Genomic DNA, 16,595 nt, shown 5'->3' with positions numbered 1-16,595 from the left:
TATATCTTCCCCTTTTATATCCTATTCCATCGATTGATATCGCAACAACACGGAACGGAGCGATATGAAGAGACAACCGGGCATATTTTCACCCCACGGATGCGAGTCGAGGGAGCAAAGGACATTTATACGCATCCCTCGTGCCACGCTTGCGATGTGCCGTCCTTCCTAGCCTATCATCGATGTATCGTGTCTTCTCCCATTCCCATTCCTTTTCTTCTCTCCTTTAACCCTGCAGCCGAATAAAAAATGGATCTATTATACGGACGAAACATGTCTCGCGTCTTATTTCGCGTAATTGACACGTACCATAATCGATATCTCGCGTACGGCGCAACAGAAAGTACGAATAAAGGCATAGCTAGATTAGCGAGCAAACGAAAAAACGTGTAAAAGAGCCATCTCTTTGGAAAGAAAGAAAAAGAAGAAAAAGAGAGAAGAAAGACGAAGTAGCTCTTAGTTGGTAGCCTTTCCTTTTGTTCTTTGTTCTCGTTCGTCAGTTAGGGGAGGAGTAGCTGCGTCACGAAACCCGGTCACGCGACCCCTACGATCGCGTGGGTAATGATTTTTTATTTATTTATCTTCCGTCCGAAAATATGGGCAACTATCGCTACCACCACGAGGAAACTGTGTTTCGATGTCGTAACTGACTGAATTATAGCGATAAAGGTAAGTGAAATTTTTATTACGGTAACGCGCTTCCCACAACGAAACTTGCCTCTCGACATCGTACATTTTGAAAAGGAAACGAATATTTACAACGAAAACTGCGTTGGCAAACGATTCATCCGCGTCGAGATAATAGTAACGATGATATCACCGATCGATCGATCGATGTTGCTATTTTTATCCCGGTTTATCGGTACTTTAGCTAGGCATAAAATTGCATTACTTAAACGGATCAGTGGCCGTAAGTAGTCTCCGTTTGCGGAACGATATTAGCTTAAGGGGGAAGTGGAGCAATTCATAAGGGTGGTTAGCCAGCCTCCTACCTCTTTCCTTGCACAGTCACTCTTCGCGATTTATTGTTCGTTTGTTGCCGGATCTATACCATCGGTCGCAGATTCCATTTTATCGTGATTCCTGAACGATCGAACCACGTTCCACGTGAACGTTTATCTTCTTTGTCACTTTCAGACTAGAAAATATTCTATTCACATACTTCGCTTAACTCGTTAATATCGTAACGAGTAACGAGTTGGATAAACTTCAAATTGTAAGAAAACGTAGCTTAATTCGAATCGTTATTGAACCTCGGACGCAAAAAGATATACAAAAAGATCCCGTGATGCGATATTTCTGCTATCGACGATGTTCCGCTAAATATGACGAAACTCGAATAAAACTGATATCCGCGTTAATATTGTTTTTTGACATTCTACAATTACGAAATTGTTTCTTGCTAACTTGGCTAGGTTGTTCGGAATTTTTCAAACATTTACAGAGGGACGTGAGATCTAGACGTGTCCCTGCTACTCCAGCGAAATACACATTCGCAGTAACTTGTTTCAGACTGCTGATAAATAGTTCACTCGTTCGGTAGAGTCGAGACAGGGAGCGGGTGAAGAGGAAGATAGGCAAGAGACACTCTACACGAGTACGAGCGCAAAAGACGAGTGACGGGGTAAAGAGATGTGGAGCTTAAATCTTTGATGCCCTTAGGTTGCTTGGTCGGCTGCTCTGTTCTTTCTCTTCGTTACTTTTCCTCTGTTCTAGCGCTACATGGAACCGCGTGCTAAGAAACGTTGCGAGCAACCAAACATTTTCCGAGTCTCCAGCCGATAATTCAGAGAAAGAACGACGATGAATGTACGAGAAGAGTTGATAGGATGGCCACGAATGAAAAAAAGGGGGGAAAAGAAGTGCGCGGAATTACCTCTATGCGCCGACCATCTGTGAGATACAGGCGACATTTGACCCTGCAGAAATTTTTATAGCTGGCAAGAAAAAGAGCGAAAAAGAAGCAACCTCGTATCTTCGGTTTAGTGCCGCCATTGCAACCGATCTTTTAAAAATAAACAGACTGATACACATCGCCTCGTATCTCGTGGTCCGAATTGCGCTTTTACCTCGATTAACATTTGCGTTCGCTTAATTAAAAATCGAAGGTCGTTTTCTTTTAGTAAATAGCTCGATCGGGTCATTGATAAAGATTTTTATAAATCGTGTTTCGTCACAAATGTATGTCTAACGATAAGGTGTCACAAATGAAGAATAGCAGAAACCGCAAATCTCGTCCTCTGACGTAAGGTCACGATGGAGAAAAAATTGTGACCGTGGGCGTCGATATAGGTATACAAATTAACTGTGGAAAATATACCAAGAATCTAAGTGCACTCTCGTCTTTTATGCAATGATTTTGTGTTAACGGTATCGATTATGTTTCGGCTAATTTTGTTAATTTTGTACGTTGCTTCAATTCCTTCGACCCGTGAATCTTCTGTTTGTCCGTTGCCTTGCGTCGTCTATACTCTGCACGAGTTCTAGTTATTTCCACGTTCTTTTCGATATTAATAATCCATTTTGTTATACTTAAGTTCTGTTGAATTTCTTTAGTAACGTCAACATTATAAAATTTATAAATACACGCTCAATGTTGTCTCTATACAGTTCGGTATATTTCCACATAGGAGAAAGACCGAATTAAACTGACACAGCGATTATGTTACGAAAATAACCAGCTGTGGAAGCCAAACTCATAAACGTCGACCATCTATGAAAATTTTAGATTATTACTCAACGACCTGTTGTTTAATACCGAATCGATGCATTCGATATTTACGCGAGCTTTTAGGGGTTCGCTCGTAAGCCAAGTATGTATTTCGTGTGAGCGTGCAAAATGAAAGAAATGTTGTATCGACGCACGAAATGGACGTTAAGGATGTATATTTGTATACATATACATGTATATGTATGTGGGGAAACCGAAGAGGAACTCGATCGAAGTATACCGCATCCGTTCGGCTTTCTCGAAATTGAAGCAAATAAAAAGAAGCAAGCGACCCTCTATTTATCAGTTTGCAATACGACACGAACGTGCAAAAGTATTTCTGGAAATAGTGACAACAAGGATATACATATATAGTCAAATAAAATAAACGAAATATGCGCGATAAGAACCCTATTTCATATTTTCTTTTTGTACGATTAAATATTCGTATATAGGAGCAACAAATTATTATGAAAATCTCTTACTGTTGCTCATTATCAAAAAGTAATTATAATCATTACTTATACGATTTCGTAAAGAATCCTTGTTTTTCAAACAAGTGATCGATAAACACTCTGTACATATTACCCAGTATAATACTTTATATTGCAAATAAAGAAACTTAAAAAGAATATAAGTTAAGAGACATTAACGTTCATCTTCAGATTTAATTATTCGTACCATGAATTCCCGTGCGTGTTAGGTAAAACCAGTCACTTCCAATTCAACGTTTATTACAATCAAGTAACTTAAATATATCTGCCGTTAATTCATTTATCGTATAACTTCTTTAAGTATAATATTATAGTCGCATTCGTAATGATTATGTGAAGGCAATTAAATAGTCTTACCGACCAATTCTTCTTGATTTTTTCGGAAGTGAATAAATCAAACTTTACTACAGGCTCGCTGTATGGGCGGCGCATTAGGAAACACAGCGGAACTCTCAAGCGACCTATCATCCTTTCATTTCTGCAATCAACCAAAACTAAATGACATTACGTCTAATAAATACAACGAAACTGGTAATAGATTGCTTTAAGTATCGTTAATAACCTGCTTTAAAAGTTTCAATAAAAAGGGAGATCATGACAGTTTTGACATTATGCGAATGTGTGTCGTTAAGGATTGTTTGCTTGGTTATCGTTGCATTTGTTATCGTACCTTTTGAACAATTTTCTGTTGTGATCGTATTTGGAACATGAGTTATTGCTGTATAGGACTAACCAATCAATATGTTTGTTAAGCAAGCATTTTGAAAAGCATGATTAAACATTTGCGAAGGTTCGACCATTGGATGAGAAAACATAATAATAATAAAAAAAGCTATTCCAGTAGGTATAAAAATTAAAGAAGAAAAAAAAACGGAAGGATCGAAGGAGGTAAACATTGAATATTTAATATCAGAATGTACGTGATCTTTAGAACCGTAATTCAAGTCTCGAGAAACGAAGATAGTCAGAGGAAAACTGGAAAAATAATACAGCGTTAAGTGTTTTTTTTCTCTTAATTCTACTTAACGTTTTATGTGAAATAATATTCGTAGTAATGTTCTTAATAATGTTATTTCACTGAAATTGTTCTATGTTTCTAATAATAGCACTTATGTGAGAAACAGTGGCAGAAAGTGTGCGATGAAGTTCGATATTCTTATATAATAATACAAATAAATGAAGTGATATTTAAATTTCAACGAGTAAATAACTGTTTTTGAAAGTTATCATTGAGAATCACTGACGTTGAAGAATCCGCGAGTTGTGCATTGCATGTCAGTCGCGATTAAGAGCGAAGAAAGGAGAACATTACCTGAAGACGAAGCAGATTAATAAGGAAAGAAAAATTAACGAAAAGATCAAGTCAAACTATGGTTGTTTAATTATTTTTACCATTACTTTCTGTTAAGGTAAAACGAGCACTGTCTTGTCGAAAAAAAGACAACAAAGAGAGAAGATCCATTGCCTTCCCCGTGTTTATGATACAGTATATATGACTTCACGTGTCGTGTTTTCGTGCCAATGGGTGTCTACTCTCGACGACTGCCAATAGATAGGATTGTCACGCTAGTTGCGAATTAGTTATAAGTGACTGAGGAATTTTGGCACCCGTATTTACTAAAAACAGATCGAAACTTGTGTTGACGATTTCGCAAAATTAATGTCGTGGGACTTGTCGAGAGAAGGGGGAGGGAGAGGCCGTGTTTGGGGAGTAGGTGAAAGTGAGAACCATCCACGGACATAACCTAAGAATAAGCTGCATCCGCGGTTGTCGCAGATTTTCTGGTATTTACGACGATGCGGTACCGTTTTTGAAAAATTCTTTGATATGATCTTTTCAAAGTACTGTCTTCTTGATGAATGACATCAGAAACGGAGGTAAGAACGGAGAAAATATGGAGACTTGCAACGAAGGGGGCGACCGGATTTTAACTGACATCGCTGTAACGCAAAGAAGTTGGTCGGAATTGAGAAGTGTCGTCAGTGATTTACGTAGGAAATTGTCCGGTGTATCGGTAGGCTCTGTGCCTGGGTCTATAACGTTTCGATCTTTACCAGATGGGCGGTAAGAGATGCTTCTAAAATAGTAACATAACCCTTACATTATTAAAATTCTTTATTTTTGTAGTGTATATTTTCTAAATTGTGTGTATCTTCTTTTTAGAACAAGGATATATTTTCTTAGTAGTCCAAGCAATGGATGGGAAACTACGTTACTATTTGTGGACATTGCACATTCAGATCATGCAAATGGTTATCGCCTTCATTGGCAACCCATTATAGAAGCAAATTTTCAAACGTAATGCAATTTCTTTTACTAAAATGAAACAAGGTATTTCTTTTCTAAATCTAATTATATGACTATATGAAAATTTATTTGCAGTGTTTCAAGTACCAAAAGGCTATCGAGAGAAGAACAGTTATTATGGGAAAGGAAAAGGTTAGCTACATGGGGTATTACTAGTTATGAGATTCATCTAGACAGTGGAAAATTAGTTTTTCCAGCTGCAAGCAGCCTTTATCAATGTATAGACACAGGATTCATGGTATTTTTCTTTAGAGCTTTCCATTTTTATGTATAATTAGGATAATAAGACAGTAAATGTATTTATACATTAGGCCGGACCTCTTTTTCCATCTGAAATTCGTATGTCAACATCAGGTGCAAAACTATGTCCACAAATTTGTCCATGGAATAATGCGTTAATTGCTCATACATGCTCAGGCGACCTGTACCTGTCCCATAGTATCACAGGTTCTTCTGTAAGATTAACTCACGCAAGAAAAGGTAGCAGAAGTTTAGCAAATGATCCTCTCACTGCAGGAACTCCTTCTTACGTAATGCAAGAGGAATTTACTAGGTTGGTGGCATAATATAGGTTGTAGTATAATGTTTGCTTTATGCAGATATTTTTTATAATATGATACCTCTATTTAGATATATTGGCTATTGGTGGCAGCCGAAATCCAACGATGGTACCTATAGAATAGTATATGAAGAAATCGATGAAAGCGATGTAAAAATATTCTGTTTTCCGTCAACATCAAATTCCGAAGATATAGATGAATTCAGGTTTCCCAGGGCTGGCACACCTAATGCCAGGAGTAATCTTAAGATGGTGCAATTTCGATTAACAGAAACATTACAAATTGTTGATATTGAAATATTAGAACTCCAGTATCCATTGCATATTATGTTTCCATGGATGGAATACATGGTAAGAGTAGGATGGACTCCTGATGCTCAATAGTAAGTCGGAAACGTTCTGAATTTGTATTTCATCGTTCGCTTCTATGAATATAACTTTTTAAATATTGTACGAATATAGTGTTTGGGTACAGCTGTTGGACAGAAAGCAGCAAAGGCTGGAATTAGTTCTGTTATCGATAGATAATTTTTGCGAACCACCACCTAATGTATACAATTCGGAAAACCACTTTACACCATCATCTGCGAGTGTTCAAGTAATATATTCTGAGCAAAGTTCAATTTGGATTAATGTTAATGATCTCCTTTATTTTCTACCATCCGACGACCCAACGGAAGTAAAACTTATTTGGGGCAGTGAAGAATCTGACTTTAGACACCTATATCTCATTACATCTAGCATAGCAGGTAAAGTAGCAAATAGTCCTAGTGACGGTTAATTATCTACTAAGATTGAAATAATACATTTTTCTCTTCCTATAGGTTTAAATAACGAAGTGGAAGAACCATTGGATAAGATGGATAGTATTTTTCTGCAACCTCGAGTTACTTCCAAAGTCGCTCTGACCCAAGGAGATTGGGAAGTTCTGGGTAAAAAATTGTGGGTAGACGAAATCAATTCTATCGTTTACTTTTGCGGTTTACGCGAGGGTCCACTAGAACAGCACGTTTATGCTGTATCTCTCCGTCGTCCGCTGGAAGTGAGACTGCTTACCAGGCCGGGCTATAGTCATAATAGTATATATTTTAATAAGGAGTGCACAATGCTAGTAACTGTTTACAGCTCCATCAAGACGTTACCAACTTGTCAAGTACGATTCTTTTATGAGAGTAGACATTAAGCAAATCTTTATGACAATCAATGTTTTTTAGGTATTTAAAATATCACAATCAGATTGGACAGTAGAAAGTATTTCTCTAACACCTGTGGGTTATTTATTAGAACCATCCGCCTTGGAATCCGAATTATTTTCTCCGGAAATTTATACCTATAAAATATCATCTAATGACACTATTTATTCAATGATCTTTAAACCACACAATTTTCAAATTGGTGTAAAATATCCCACGATATTGAACGTGTATGGTGGTCCTGAAGTACAACTGGTATCGAATACGTTCAAAGTAAGCATTTTAAAGATATAAGTATAAAGCGATAAATTAAATTTTATTCGTTTAATAATTTCGCACATTTCAGGGAATGAGGCACTTAAGAATGCATATGTTGGCTGCTCAAGGCTATTGTGTAGTATTAATCGACTCACGTGGTTCACATCACAGAGGTTTAGTATTTGAAAGCCATTTGCAGCACAGAATGGGATCCGTTGAATTAAACGATCAAGTCGAGGTACTAAAATGGTTAGCGGAAACTACTGGTTACATTGATTTAAATCGCGTAGCAATTCATGGTTGGTCTTATGGAGGATATTTAAGTCTTATGGGCCTAATACAATATCCAGAAATATTTAAGGTATCTTCTTTGATTCGAAAATTTTGAATATACACATACACATACACATACATATACATATATATAGAGTTGTACATACATATATATTCAGAGAAGCAGATTCGACAATCGAAACGTACAATTTTCAGTTAGCTATCGCCGGTGCACCAGTTACTTCTTGGAATTTTTATGATACTGGATATACCGAACGTTACATGGATTTACCACAAGATAATCCTCATGGATACACGTCTGGTTCTGTTTTGACGTATGTGGATAAGTTCCCTGATGAAGAAAATAGATTATTGATCATTCATGGGCTTATAGACGAAAATGTACACTTTTTCCATACAAGTCAATTGATCAATGCTCTTATAAAATCTGGGAAACCATATCAACTGCAAGTTTACCCGAATGAAAGACATAGCCTCAGAAGTTTGGATGCTAGTAAACATTATGAAACTACATTGCTATCATTCTTACAGAATCATTTATAAATTTATTACTCTTATTCAAGTATATAGCTACAGCGATAAATGCTGGTTAAAATATTTCAACAATTTAAGTAACTGCCATTACGTTTATGTACATAGATCAGATAAATTAAAAATTACTTTTCGCATCATTGTGTTCGCGATGGTTTTGCCTAATGCAAATCTTACGTTCTGTATGAAGTCTCCGAAACCACTACTTAAACAGTATTATAATTTTATTACAAAAAGATTATAATAAAAAACAATTAAAAGTTTTATGCATATATGAAGAATAATGTTTCTTTTTCCGTTCATAAAAGCAAAAAAGGAACGTATACAAATATTGATATCGATAACACATTCGGGCATACAGCCATCGCGAAACTTATATTAAATGCAATTTGCAACCTTCTTAATGAATGATCATAGATTTTTGGAATTGTAAGACTTATTGTTACTTTTTTAAGAAAATGGACAATACTCGCAGTTTCTCTGTACATATATAAATAAGGGTTATGAGATCTGTATTAATTCTTTTTTAGAATTTTCTTCTAACTGTACTTACAAGTGTCGATAGTTATCGTCAGAAATACGTCTGTTTCGTGGCTGTCACCATTTTATGCTTAATTTTGTATATATAAAGGAGTAATCTCTCCTTTCATCCACATTTCTAAAATACCTTAGATGTATATGATAGCAAAGAATTTAAACGTAAGAGTATTTGCATTATTCCGTAATTAAAAATAAATCATATATCCGACTAACAATTGTTTGTCAATAAATAAATACGTTGTTTTATATTTTGTTACAACGTGTACCATTATTATATCCGAGGATTTTAATGTTATGAAAATAAAAATAGCATGTATTAGTCTTACTGCAGTATATAATTATATTTTCTGACTTTGATATACATTACTGTGGTGAGCTGTAAGTTCTAGTCTTTCTGTTTAAATATCTGAATAAATATTTTAGTCTTTTCTTTAATTCTTTCCATTTAGTTGGTCTTGCTATTGGAAATACACCACGCTTCAACATTTTCTGTTTTCTCAGTAGTACCTGATATTCGTTTCCACTTACGCCTCTTAGCCAAGATGGTACATTATATAAAATTCTAGTAGGATGAATTTTGTCTGAACCCAAAATATCTATATAATCATTTTGACCAAACAATGCTCTCTTTTCATTCCAAGCATCCTTTGGTCTATATATTGGCATGGGTAATTTCTCATCACTATTGCGAGGTAGTAGTCCTCTCATATCTATAGGATCTTTGTAGCCATAACGCCTCACAAGTGGACCTTTAGCTATCTTGTCTGCATGATAGCGAAATCTAACAGGCATTACTTGTGGTACCCAAATGTTGATAGTTGTACGTACTGTATTCGTAAACCACGACATGCTAGCGAATAATTGATTTAGTTAATACTATAATTATATCTCTTCTTCTCTTAAAGCATTTGTAATATTAGATTTTTGCATTGAACATATATCGTTCAAAGTTATAAAAATAATTGTAGTTGAATTTTTGCGATAGATATTTTTTTTCAAACAGAATTAATCATTTAAATGAATTACACGTAATGCTAAGTAATTGACATAACCTTACTTTCTATATAATACATGTTGTTTTGTACAGGTTAGTAGTATTCCTTATAAAGCAAAATTTACCTTTTAAGAATATATCAATGAGCACATTTAATATTATTTATTTAAGTCCTTTACTTAGAACTTTTATCGTACATTAAACTGTAAATTATACTTTGTTTTCCATAACATTAATGATATTTATATATCACATATAGTACATCTCAGGCGTTAGATACTAGTACTACTCTAAATGTGAATGCATATGAGAGTGTCAAGTTCGTAGTATATCTCAATTTGAAATTGATATAAAATAGATCTAGCATTCTACATTATATAAATTACCATTTTTAAAAGCTATTTACTAATACTATGTTTGCCAAAATTCAAAACAAATAATTAGACAATGTATTAATGTTAACGTTATTTGACTAGTCAACTAATAGGTAAGTATAACTACGTATTTTGATATGAAAATATATTATACGAGTTTGGTTTTGATAAAAATGAAAATTCAAAAATAGAAATCAGTGTAGTTTCATAACCGAAATAGAACGTATTAGTAATATTACTATTATTTTGGTATTTGATAAAATGGTAGAAGGAGAATTAAAATATATACTAATAGTGCGTCGAAATAACCAAATTTGCAAATACAAATATGCTCGCATGTCGGAAGATAAATGGAAAGATAATATATCGAATTATAAATTATGTCGCATGAACCGCACACAAATTTGAATTGTACGAACTATTCTAACATTTTACTCTGATGTTTTGCAGCCTCACAAATAACTGCTAATATTTGAAAAGAAGAACATATAATAAAATAATTTATTAATTTGGGGAATCATAGTTGGAAATAATAATATGATTTGTTTAGAAAGATGACGTCTATTTGTTAAATCAGTCAATATATAAAAGGTAAGAGCACCACAAAAATTCCAATAGAAGTGAGCGTAGCACCTGAAAAAAAAAAGATTCGTCAAAAGGATGGGTTCACCAAATTATATTGCGGCATGCAATTAATTTTGGTTAACCTCTGCTACAAGTTTCTTGTCCGTTTTTGCAAACACATTGACCGTCCTTGCATTCAAGGACATTTTTGTGATCGAAGTCTACACATTCGTAATCTTCTGTACATAAATTGTATAAAACTGAAAAAGACGTGTATTAATGCATTAAGCTGTCTTTAGTTACAAATCATTTCTACCTAAGTTATGTAATCAAATGAAGCACGATATCGATTCTTACATCGTGTCTGAATACATTTCCCCGTTTCATTGACGAAATGATAAGACGTGATACATTGGCAGCGTCCATTGATGCACATGGCACGATCAAACGTGTCCTGACACTCATCGGTCCTTTGACAAAGATCACCCACTACTAATGGCCCTGAAACGTGCGATCCATTTACATATAGATTGGTCCATGCGGATCACGAAGATGCTCGTAGAAATTTTGCTAATCGTATCTATTACTTACTAACGATACAGTTTGAAGAATTATTTATATCTAAAATATACGAATCTTTGCATGCGCATATTCCTTGTCTACACACTGCGTTCGACATCGTTGCACATACCGAATCATCCGTGCATGTCAATCCGGCACCTATTAATTACCCCAAATCGACGAATAAATCTTTGAACATATACAGAGTTGTCAGTACATGAGATTTTACAAAGCGATACTTACTAGCGATGCACATCGATTTATCAGGAGTAGGCGAGTAATATTGGTCGCACTGACAAGTCATATGTGTAAGACAAAATGCATGTTGAATGCAATTGCGGTCTCTCTCGCATCTCTCGCCGACTTTTGCATTTCCATATTCCTGTGTGCCCACTAAAGAACGTGACGATAGAAATAAAGTGAAAAGAACAAGTAGACACACGATTATGTTTCTCTTATCGAGCGACATTTACTAGCGATACTCACGTTGAAAACACGACAGCGATTGGAAAGTCGCGAAGAATAGAATTAGCTTGAAAAGTTGGTCGTTCATTTTGATATTCACGGCAACTAAGTAAGAAACGATATGTTCTGGTTAGAAAGATAAGCAACACACGCCCTTCTGTGATAATCGTTATCTTTCCGCTTATCTACGATATATTGGACTGAGTGAATCATATGGATCGTGCAATAATGAATGTACCGCTTCCTTGAATGTTGTTTGACCGTCTTCATCGTAAAATGGAAATGGTAAAAGATCGCAACAAATGATTAGCGACTCAGCCGGTAAAGCTAGAGAATACACGCGACGCAAAACGGTGTCCGAGCCTGTAGTTGACAAGACAATCAGGATGGTGGGAGAATATGGTTAATTGTAGTTGTACACGGCCTCGCGTTCGTCAGTCGTGTGCTATCGATGCTCGCTCGATCGCGAACCGATACTTGTCAGTTTGCAGCTAAGCCTGTACCATTTCATACTAAGATTCGAACGTCAAGAATGCTTGCTTTCGCATGCAAGAAATATTTGTTCGCCCTGCTGATCGCCGTTATGATACATAGTGCAATTACCGAGGATATTGGTAAGCTTTGAAATTTCCTTAGATTGACCGATGTCGAGTTTCAGTTAAGTTAAATTAATAAGTTAAGTAAGATAATTTGCATCAAATTGATAAGCATATGTTAATTCATATCTCAATCTAGTTTATAATTGTAGATATTGCATCGATCGAATAATTATTTCGACAAATTGCTATTGATAGCAACCCTTGTAGTTAATTTGAAATTAATTCGCTGCAATAATGATATTATTAGCACTGTTCATTGCAATTAGAGCGCGTTATATACGTACATTGGAAGGTTTCTAATCACGTATATTTTACGCATGTCGTAATGCTCCCTTTTACCATAATTAGACCTTAGAATCTCCGGCGAGTACGATATAAACTTGTGTCAAAAAATTTAAAGTGAATGATTTATGAGAAAATATTACAAACGAGGAATCGAGTCTCCATTCATATATTTTATAAAAATCATTCAAATTTCCAAAAACATACTGTGGTTAATCTATAATATTTCTATGAAAAATTACGAATTGCATCATTCTAATCACTCTGCTGGTTTTAGTCTTAAGTTAATCACGGGATATATACTCGAAACGCGATGCTCTTGAGAAGTAATTAAACAAGAATCAACTGGATGAAAGCTATTAAACGCGATTCGTACCATATCATGTATTCAACATGTCTCATATTTGCGTTTTATTTAGATTTTTGTCCTTTGAAAGAATTTTATTTCGATCGATATAATAATACTCTTCGGGAAAATAAAAGCCCGGTAATGTTCAGCAACTGATTTAACGTCGGTTCGTTTAGAGCAACCAACGTGTCGACATAATGCTATTGGTTCGGAACAAATACGTGTATTATCTTCGTTCTCGTTACTTGTATACAAACGTTGGCAGGTTTTGTTTCAAAATAAAAACGACCTCTTTATGGTCTGAGAAGTTGTACAGGTGATAACACTTCACCATCGATGATTTCAGTTCCTTGACATTTAATTCGTCAAGAAGAGTATTTTCAATTCATTTTTCGAGAATAGTAAATTAAGAAGGACGAGAGGAAAGATAATTAAACGTTGTTCAAATAAAATGTCATTTGAATTCCTGCAAACATTTATAATTCCTTAATTTGGTTGTCCTACCTCTTACATATACATACAACGTATGTTAGAACGAATGCCTCAATTTTGCTCATATAATCGATATAAGAAGCATAGGTGAAACATTTTTTCCAGCGGATTACAAAAGTTGTAAAAAATGCAGAACTGACTTTTTACAGATCCGCCCATCCCTTGTGTAAGTGTTCAAACTTGCGTCGACGATTTGGACATGACCAAAGGCGTAACGTGTACAGATGGGTATTGCGTGTGCGAGAACGATGGACAAATGAAGAACTGCTCCAGTAGTAATATACAGCATAACAAAACTATAGGTAGAGTAATATTTTTTGTTGTTTCTCCTTCTTCTGTGTAATAATTTGACCAGTAAATAAAAGGCATTGCATTCTTTTTAGGGTCCACAATATTTCAGACTTGCAAGATCGATCAGAATTGTGGGGTTAATAACACTATTTGCAACACAACGAAGAGTCAATGCGAATGTCGGAAGGGCTACGTTTTATCAAGTAGCAAAAGAGAATGCCTTAAAAGTAAGAACGATTGGTATACTGGAATGCGAGTTAAACTCGTTCGACATCAATTCAGCGATTAATTTATTTTTGTTTCAATGATTTAGAAGCTAATGCATTGGATTTTCCGTGCACGGACAACATACAATGCTTGGCATACTTACCGAATACGACGTGTCAAAATAACCAATGTATCTGCATCCCTGAATACCATTTTGTGACAAACGCTTGTTACAAAACGATCGGTAAGACAAAAGTTTCCTTCCTTTTTCTGATAATTCAAGGAAGCGTCGCTACAAAAATAATCGCGCAAGATGTACCTACAATCGTTTAATATTCACAGATGTGGGAAAATCATGTAACAGATCGGAGGAATGCGCTCACGTGAACGGTGCTGTGTGTACGGATAGAAACGTTTGCGATTGTGCAGAAGCGACTGTGATCAACAAGGATCGAAAAAAATGTTTGCGAGTCGCGGAAGATATCTTGGAAGAATGCGAGGAAGACGTACAGTGCACTAAAAGTTTCCCAAACACGTTATGCGTTAATCGAACGTGTCAGTGTCAAAGTGGATATCACTTCGAACACATAGAGAAGCAATGTTACAATAACAAGAGTAGGTTTTTCTCAAGAGTATGGTTACGTTACTTAAAGTCTTCCTTTCCTTGTACTAATGGAGCAATTGCGACGTTTTACAGAACTTGGCGAGCCCTGTGGGAATACGTACGATTGTTACCAGGAGGAAAATGGAAATGTGACGGAAAAGGCAGTAACATGTGAGAAGAACGTGTGCGTGTGTGCGGAGAATTACGAGAGAAAAGACGATAGATGTGTGAGTGGAGGTAAGAAAAAAGAGAAGATGAAACAGACCTCTACATAGATTGCGTTCGTTTAATTCGATATATAACATATATAATATAAAATAGCATAGAATTCGAGAAATCGACAAAAGTGCTCTTGTCATGTTTTCTTATGTGCGCTTCATTCATTATTAATCTTTATTTTTATCACAACTATTTTCTAGGATCGCATCTTCTACCTGTTCTACCTACTTTCCTTGTGACGATTATTTGTTTGATCTCCTTCAGACTCGACTAAACATTTTCGAGCGATCTAGAAACGTTGCCAGGAAATGTACATGTTCATCAAGAAACGACGTACACGGGAGCAGTTTTGGTATGCAAGCTTCTCGATGACACAGCTGAAACACGACGCGAAATTCAGCACGGAAAGTGAGAAAAAGGTAGCAGAACACAGCGTGGCATTGGATGTCTCCGCGACTGCACAGAGTTACGCGTCGAGTGCATGGAGAGAATAGGCTGGGTGCACCGAGCCGTTTAAAGACTTCCTGCGGCATGCATGCAATTAACGCACTCAAAGCGCGCTACTGCGACTCGTTTTCGTAGCCTCGTCTACCTTATAGGTCATTTTAATACCAAAGAAATGGATACATTTGCCAACAAATGGAAATTAAATAATCGTCTAACCCAACATCTCGTTTCGTTCAAATTTTACCTCGGTGATTACGGCAATATTTATTAGAAACTGATATTCGATCATGCGACGTGAAGCATATTATGACTTGTTTAGACGTCAATCGCTCACGTTTGAAATCCCGAAACAATTATAAACCAGGGGTATAGTAGTGTTTTACTCCTTTTATAACAGCCTTACAGTATTTATAGATTTATAAGCGATTAATTAAGCTCTTAATTTTATCTAAATTAGAATGAATGAACGTTTTAAGAACTCCTTATGAATTTTTCCAAAAGTTGTTTTTCCTTTTTAGTCTCAGTCTTTTAGCTATTTTAGTTTTTCTAAGGAAACAACACATCATCTTTTTACATCTAAGTAAATATGTAAGTAGGCGTCGATAAGTTTCTCACTAATTTCATATCTATCGTTCTCGATATCGTTATACTCAGAATAAGATATTATTTTTTTCAAGTTATTATACTACCATTTTTAATATATATACATCTATAAAGAATTGTCTCTTCAATCTTGTATCTTGTATCGTTTATTTGTATCTTTCATTACATCATCTCATTAACGTTCACATCCCGATAACCTTTACAATGAAGAATTGTGTATTCTCAAGCTAGTACACCTTCTTGATGTCCTAATTACTATTACAAATACAAATTTCGAAATTTCGCTTATCTAATATATTCCCAAAGATAACGGCGGTTGAATCGCGCCATCGTTCGTATCAACTTCGTATTTGAAATATCGATGACGATCACGTGGATCGGCGGTTTCGTTACTCACCTATTGATCATAAAATTTCTGATGACACGCGCTTGATGTAACACATCGTGTTGCGATTTCAATGGCGATGCACGATTAAGCAGACGAATGATTCCTTTTCGTTCGTTGCATTTACCACAAACTTATCAGCGCGCACAGATTAGATAAAGCCAATCGGAATTTAAGAGCGATCTCTGTTAGACTCGGAGAAAGAACGATATCGGGAGAATCGTCTTTGCGAGCTTCGTGACTGCAGATTGGAAACGAACGAAAAGAAAAAG

The 16,595-nt window shown here is 35.7% G+C and overlaps 5 protein-coding genes across 7 annotated transcripts in view; 2 read left to right on the top strand and 3 right to left on the bottom strand.

The window, feature by feature from the left end:
- The window catches only part of LOC122570031, a 58,316-nt gene extending 49,279 nt beyond the window's left edge, over nt 1-9,037 (bottom strand). Inside the window, exons 1-3 of the mRNA XM_043731844.1 lie at nt 8,901-9,037; nt 7,963-8,147; nt 3,562-3,682 (exon numbers count right to left, since the gene is read on the bottom strand). Coding sequence (XP_043587779.1) covers nt 3,562-3,672 — 111 coding nt within the window. The 5' untranslated portion in view covers nt 3,673-3,682; nt 7,963-8,147; nt 8,901-9,037. The remainder of the gene's footprint in view (nt 1-3,561; nt 3,683-7,962; nt 8,148-8,900) is intronic.
- Nucleotides 4,470-9,143, top strand: LOC122570018 (dipeptidyl peptidase 9). 2 transcript variants are annotated; one of them, XM_043731817.1, is made up of 11 exons: nt 4,470-4,989; nt 5,075-5,269; nt 5,369-5,503; nt 5,588-5,750; nt 5,824-6,065; nt 6,143-6,454; nt 6,534-6,820; nt 6,896-7,224; nt 7,286-7,537; nt 7,611-7,883; nt 8,012-9,143. In XM_043731817.1, the coding sequence occupies exons 2-11, from the start codon at nt 5,100-5,102 to the stop codon at nt 8,357-8,359; spliced, it is 2,511 nt and encodes an 836-aa protein (XP_043587752.1). In that variant the 5' UTR covers nt 4,470-4,989; nt 5,075-5,099; the 3' UTR covers nt 8,360-9,143. The 2 variants fall into 2 exon arrangements, with proteins under 2 accessions (XP_043587752.1, XP_043587751.1); XM_043731816.1 differs by having other exon boundaries at nt 4,471-5,269.
- A 60-nt stretch (nt 9,144-9,203) lies between these two features.
- Nucleotides 9,204-10,164, bottom strand: LOC122570032 (39S ribosomal protein L51, mitochondrial). The gene is made up of 2 exons (XM_043731845.1): nt 10,007-10,164; nt 9,204-9,737 (listed from the first exon to the last, which is right to left on the bottom strand). Exon 2 carries the CDS (start codon nt 9,734-9,736, stop codon nt 9,251-9,253), a length of 486 nt encoding a protein of 161 aa, XP_043587780.1. The 5' UTR covers nt 9,737; nt 10,007-10,164; the 3' UTR covers nt 9,204-9,250.
- A 632-nt stretch (nt 10,165-10,796) lies between these two features.
- LOC122570030 (tenascin-like) lies at nt 10,797-16,474 on the bottom strand. Of its 2 annotated transcripts, none has more exons than XM_043731842.1 (7): nt 16,336-16,474; nt 11,867-11,950; nt 11,624-11,773; nt 11,411-11,539; nt 11,177-11,320; nt 10,963-11,079; nt 10,797-10,888 (listed from the first exon to the last, which is right to left on the bottom strand). In XM_043731842.1, exons 2-7 carry the CDS (start codon nt 11,931-11,933, stop codon nt 10,833-10,835), a joined length of 663 nt encoding a protein of 220 aa, XP_043587777.1. In that variant the 5' UTR covers nt 11,934-11,950; nt 16,336-16,474; the 3' UTR covers nt 10,797-10,832. The 2 variants fall into 2 exon arrangements, with proteins under 2 accessions (XP_043587777.1, XP_043587778.1); XM_043731843.1 differs by lacking the exon at nt 16,336-16,474 and adding an exon at nt 12,084-12,102.
- Nucleotides 12,265-15,555, top strand: LOC122570027 (prion-like-(Q/N-rich) domain-bearing protein 25). The gene is made up of 7 exons (XM_043731834.1): nt 12,265-12,459; nt 13,717-13,869; nt 13,951-14,085; nt 14,172-14,309; nt 14,408-14,680; nt 14,763-14,906; nt 15,089-15,555. The coding sequence occupies exons 1-7, from the start codon at nt 12,297-12,299 to the stop codon at nt 15,160-15,162; spliced, it is 1,080 nt and encodes a 359-aa protein (XP_043587769.1). The 5' UTR covers nt 12,265-12,296; the 3' UTR covers nt 15,163-15,555.
- Nucleotides 16,475-16,595: the final 121 nt, after the last annotated feature.

Source organism: Bombus pyrosoma, linkage group LG8 (genome assembly GCF_014825855.1).
Source record: "Bombus pyrosoma isolate SC7728 linkage group LG8, ASM1482585v1, whole genome shotgun sequence".
Lineage (NCBI taxonomy): Eukaryota > Metazoa > Arthropoda > Insecta > Hymenoptera > Apidae > Bombus > Bombus pyrosoma.
Note: the sequence above shows the minus strand (reverse complement) of the source record. Positions and strands in the feature narration are given on the sequence as shown.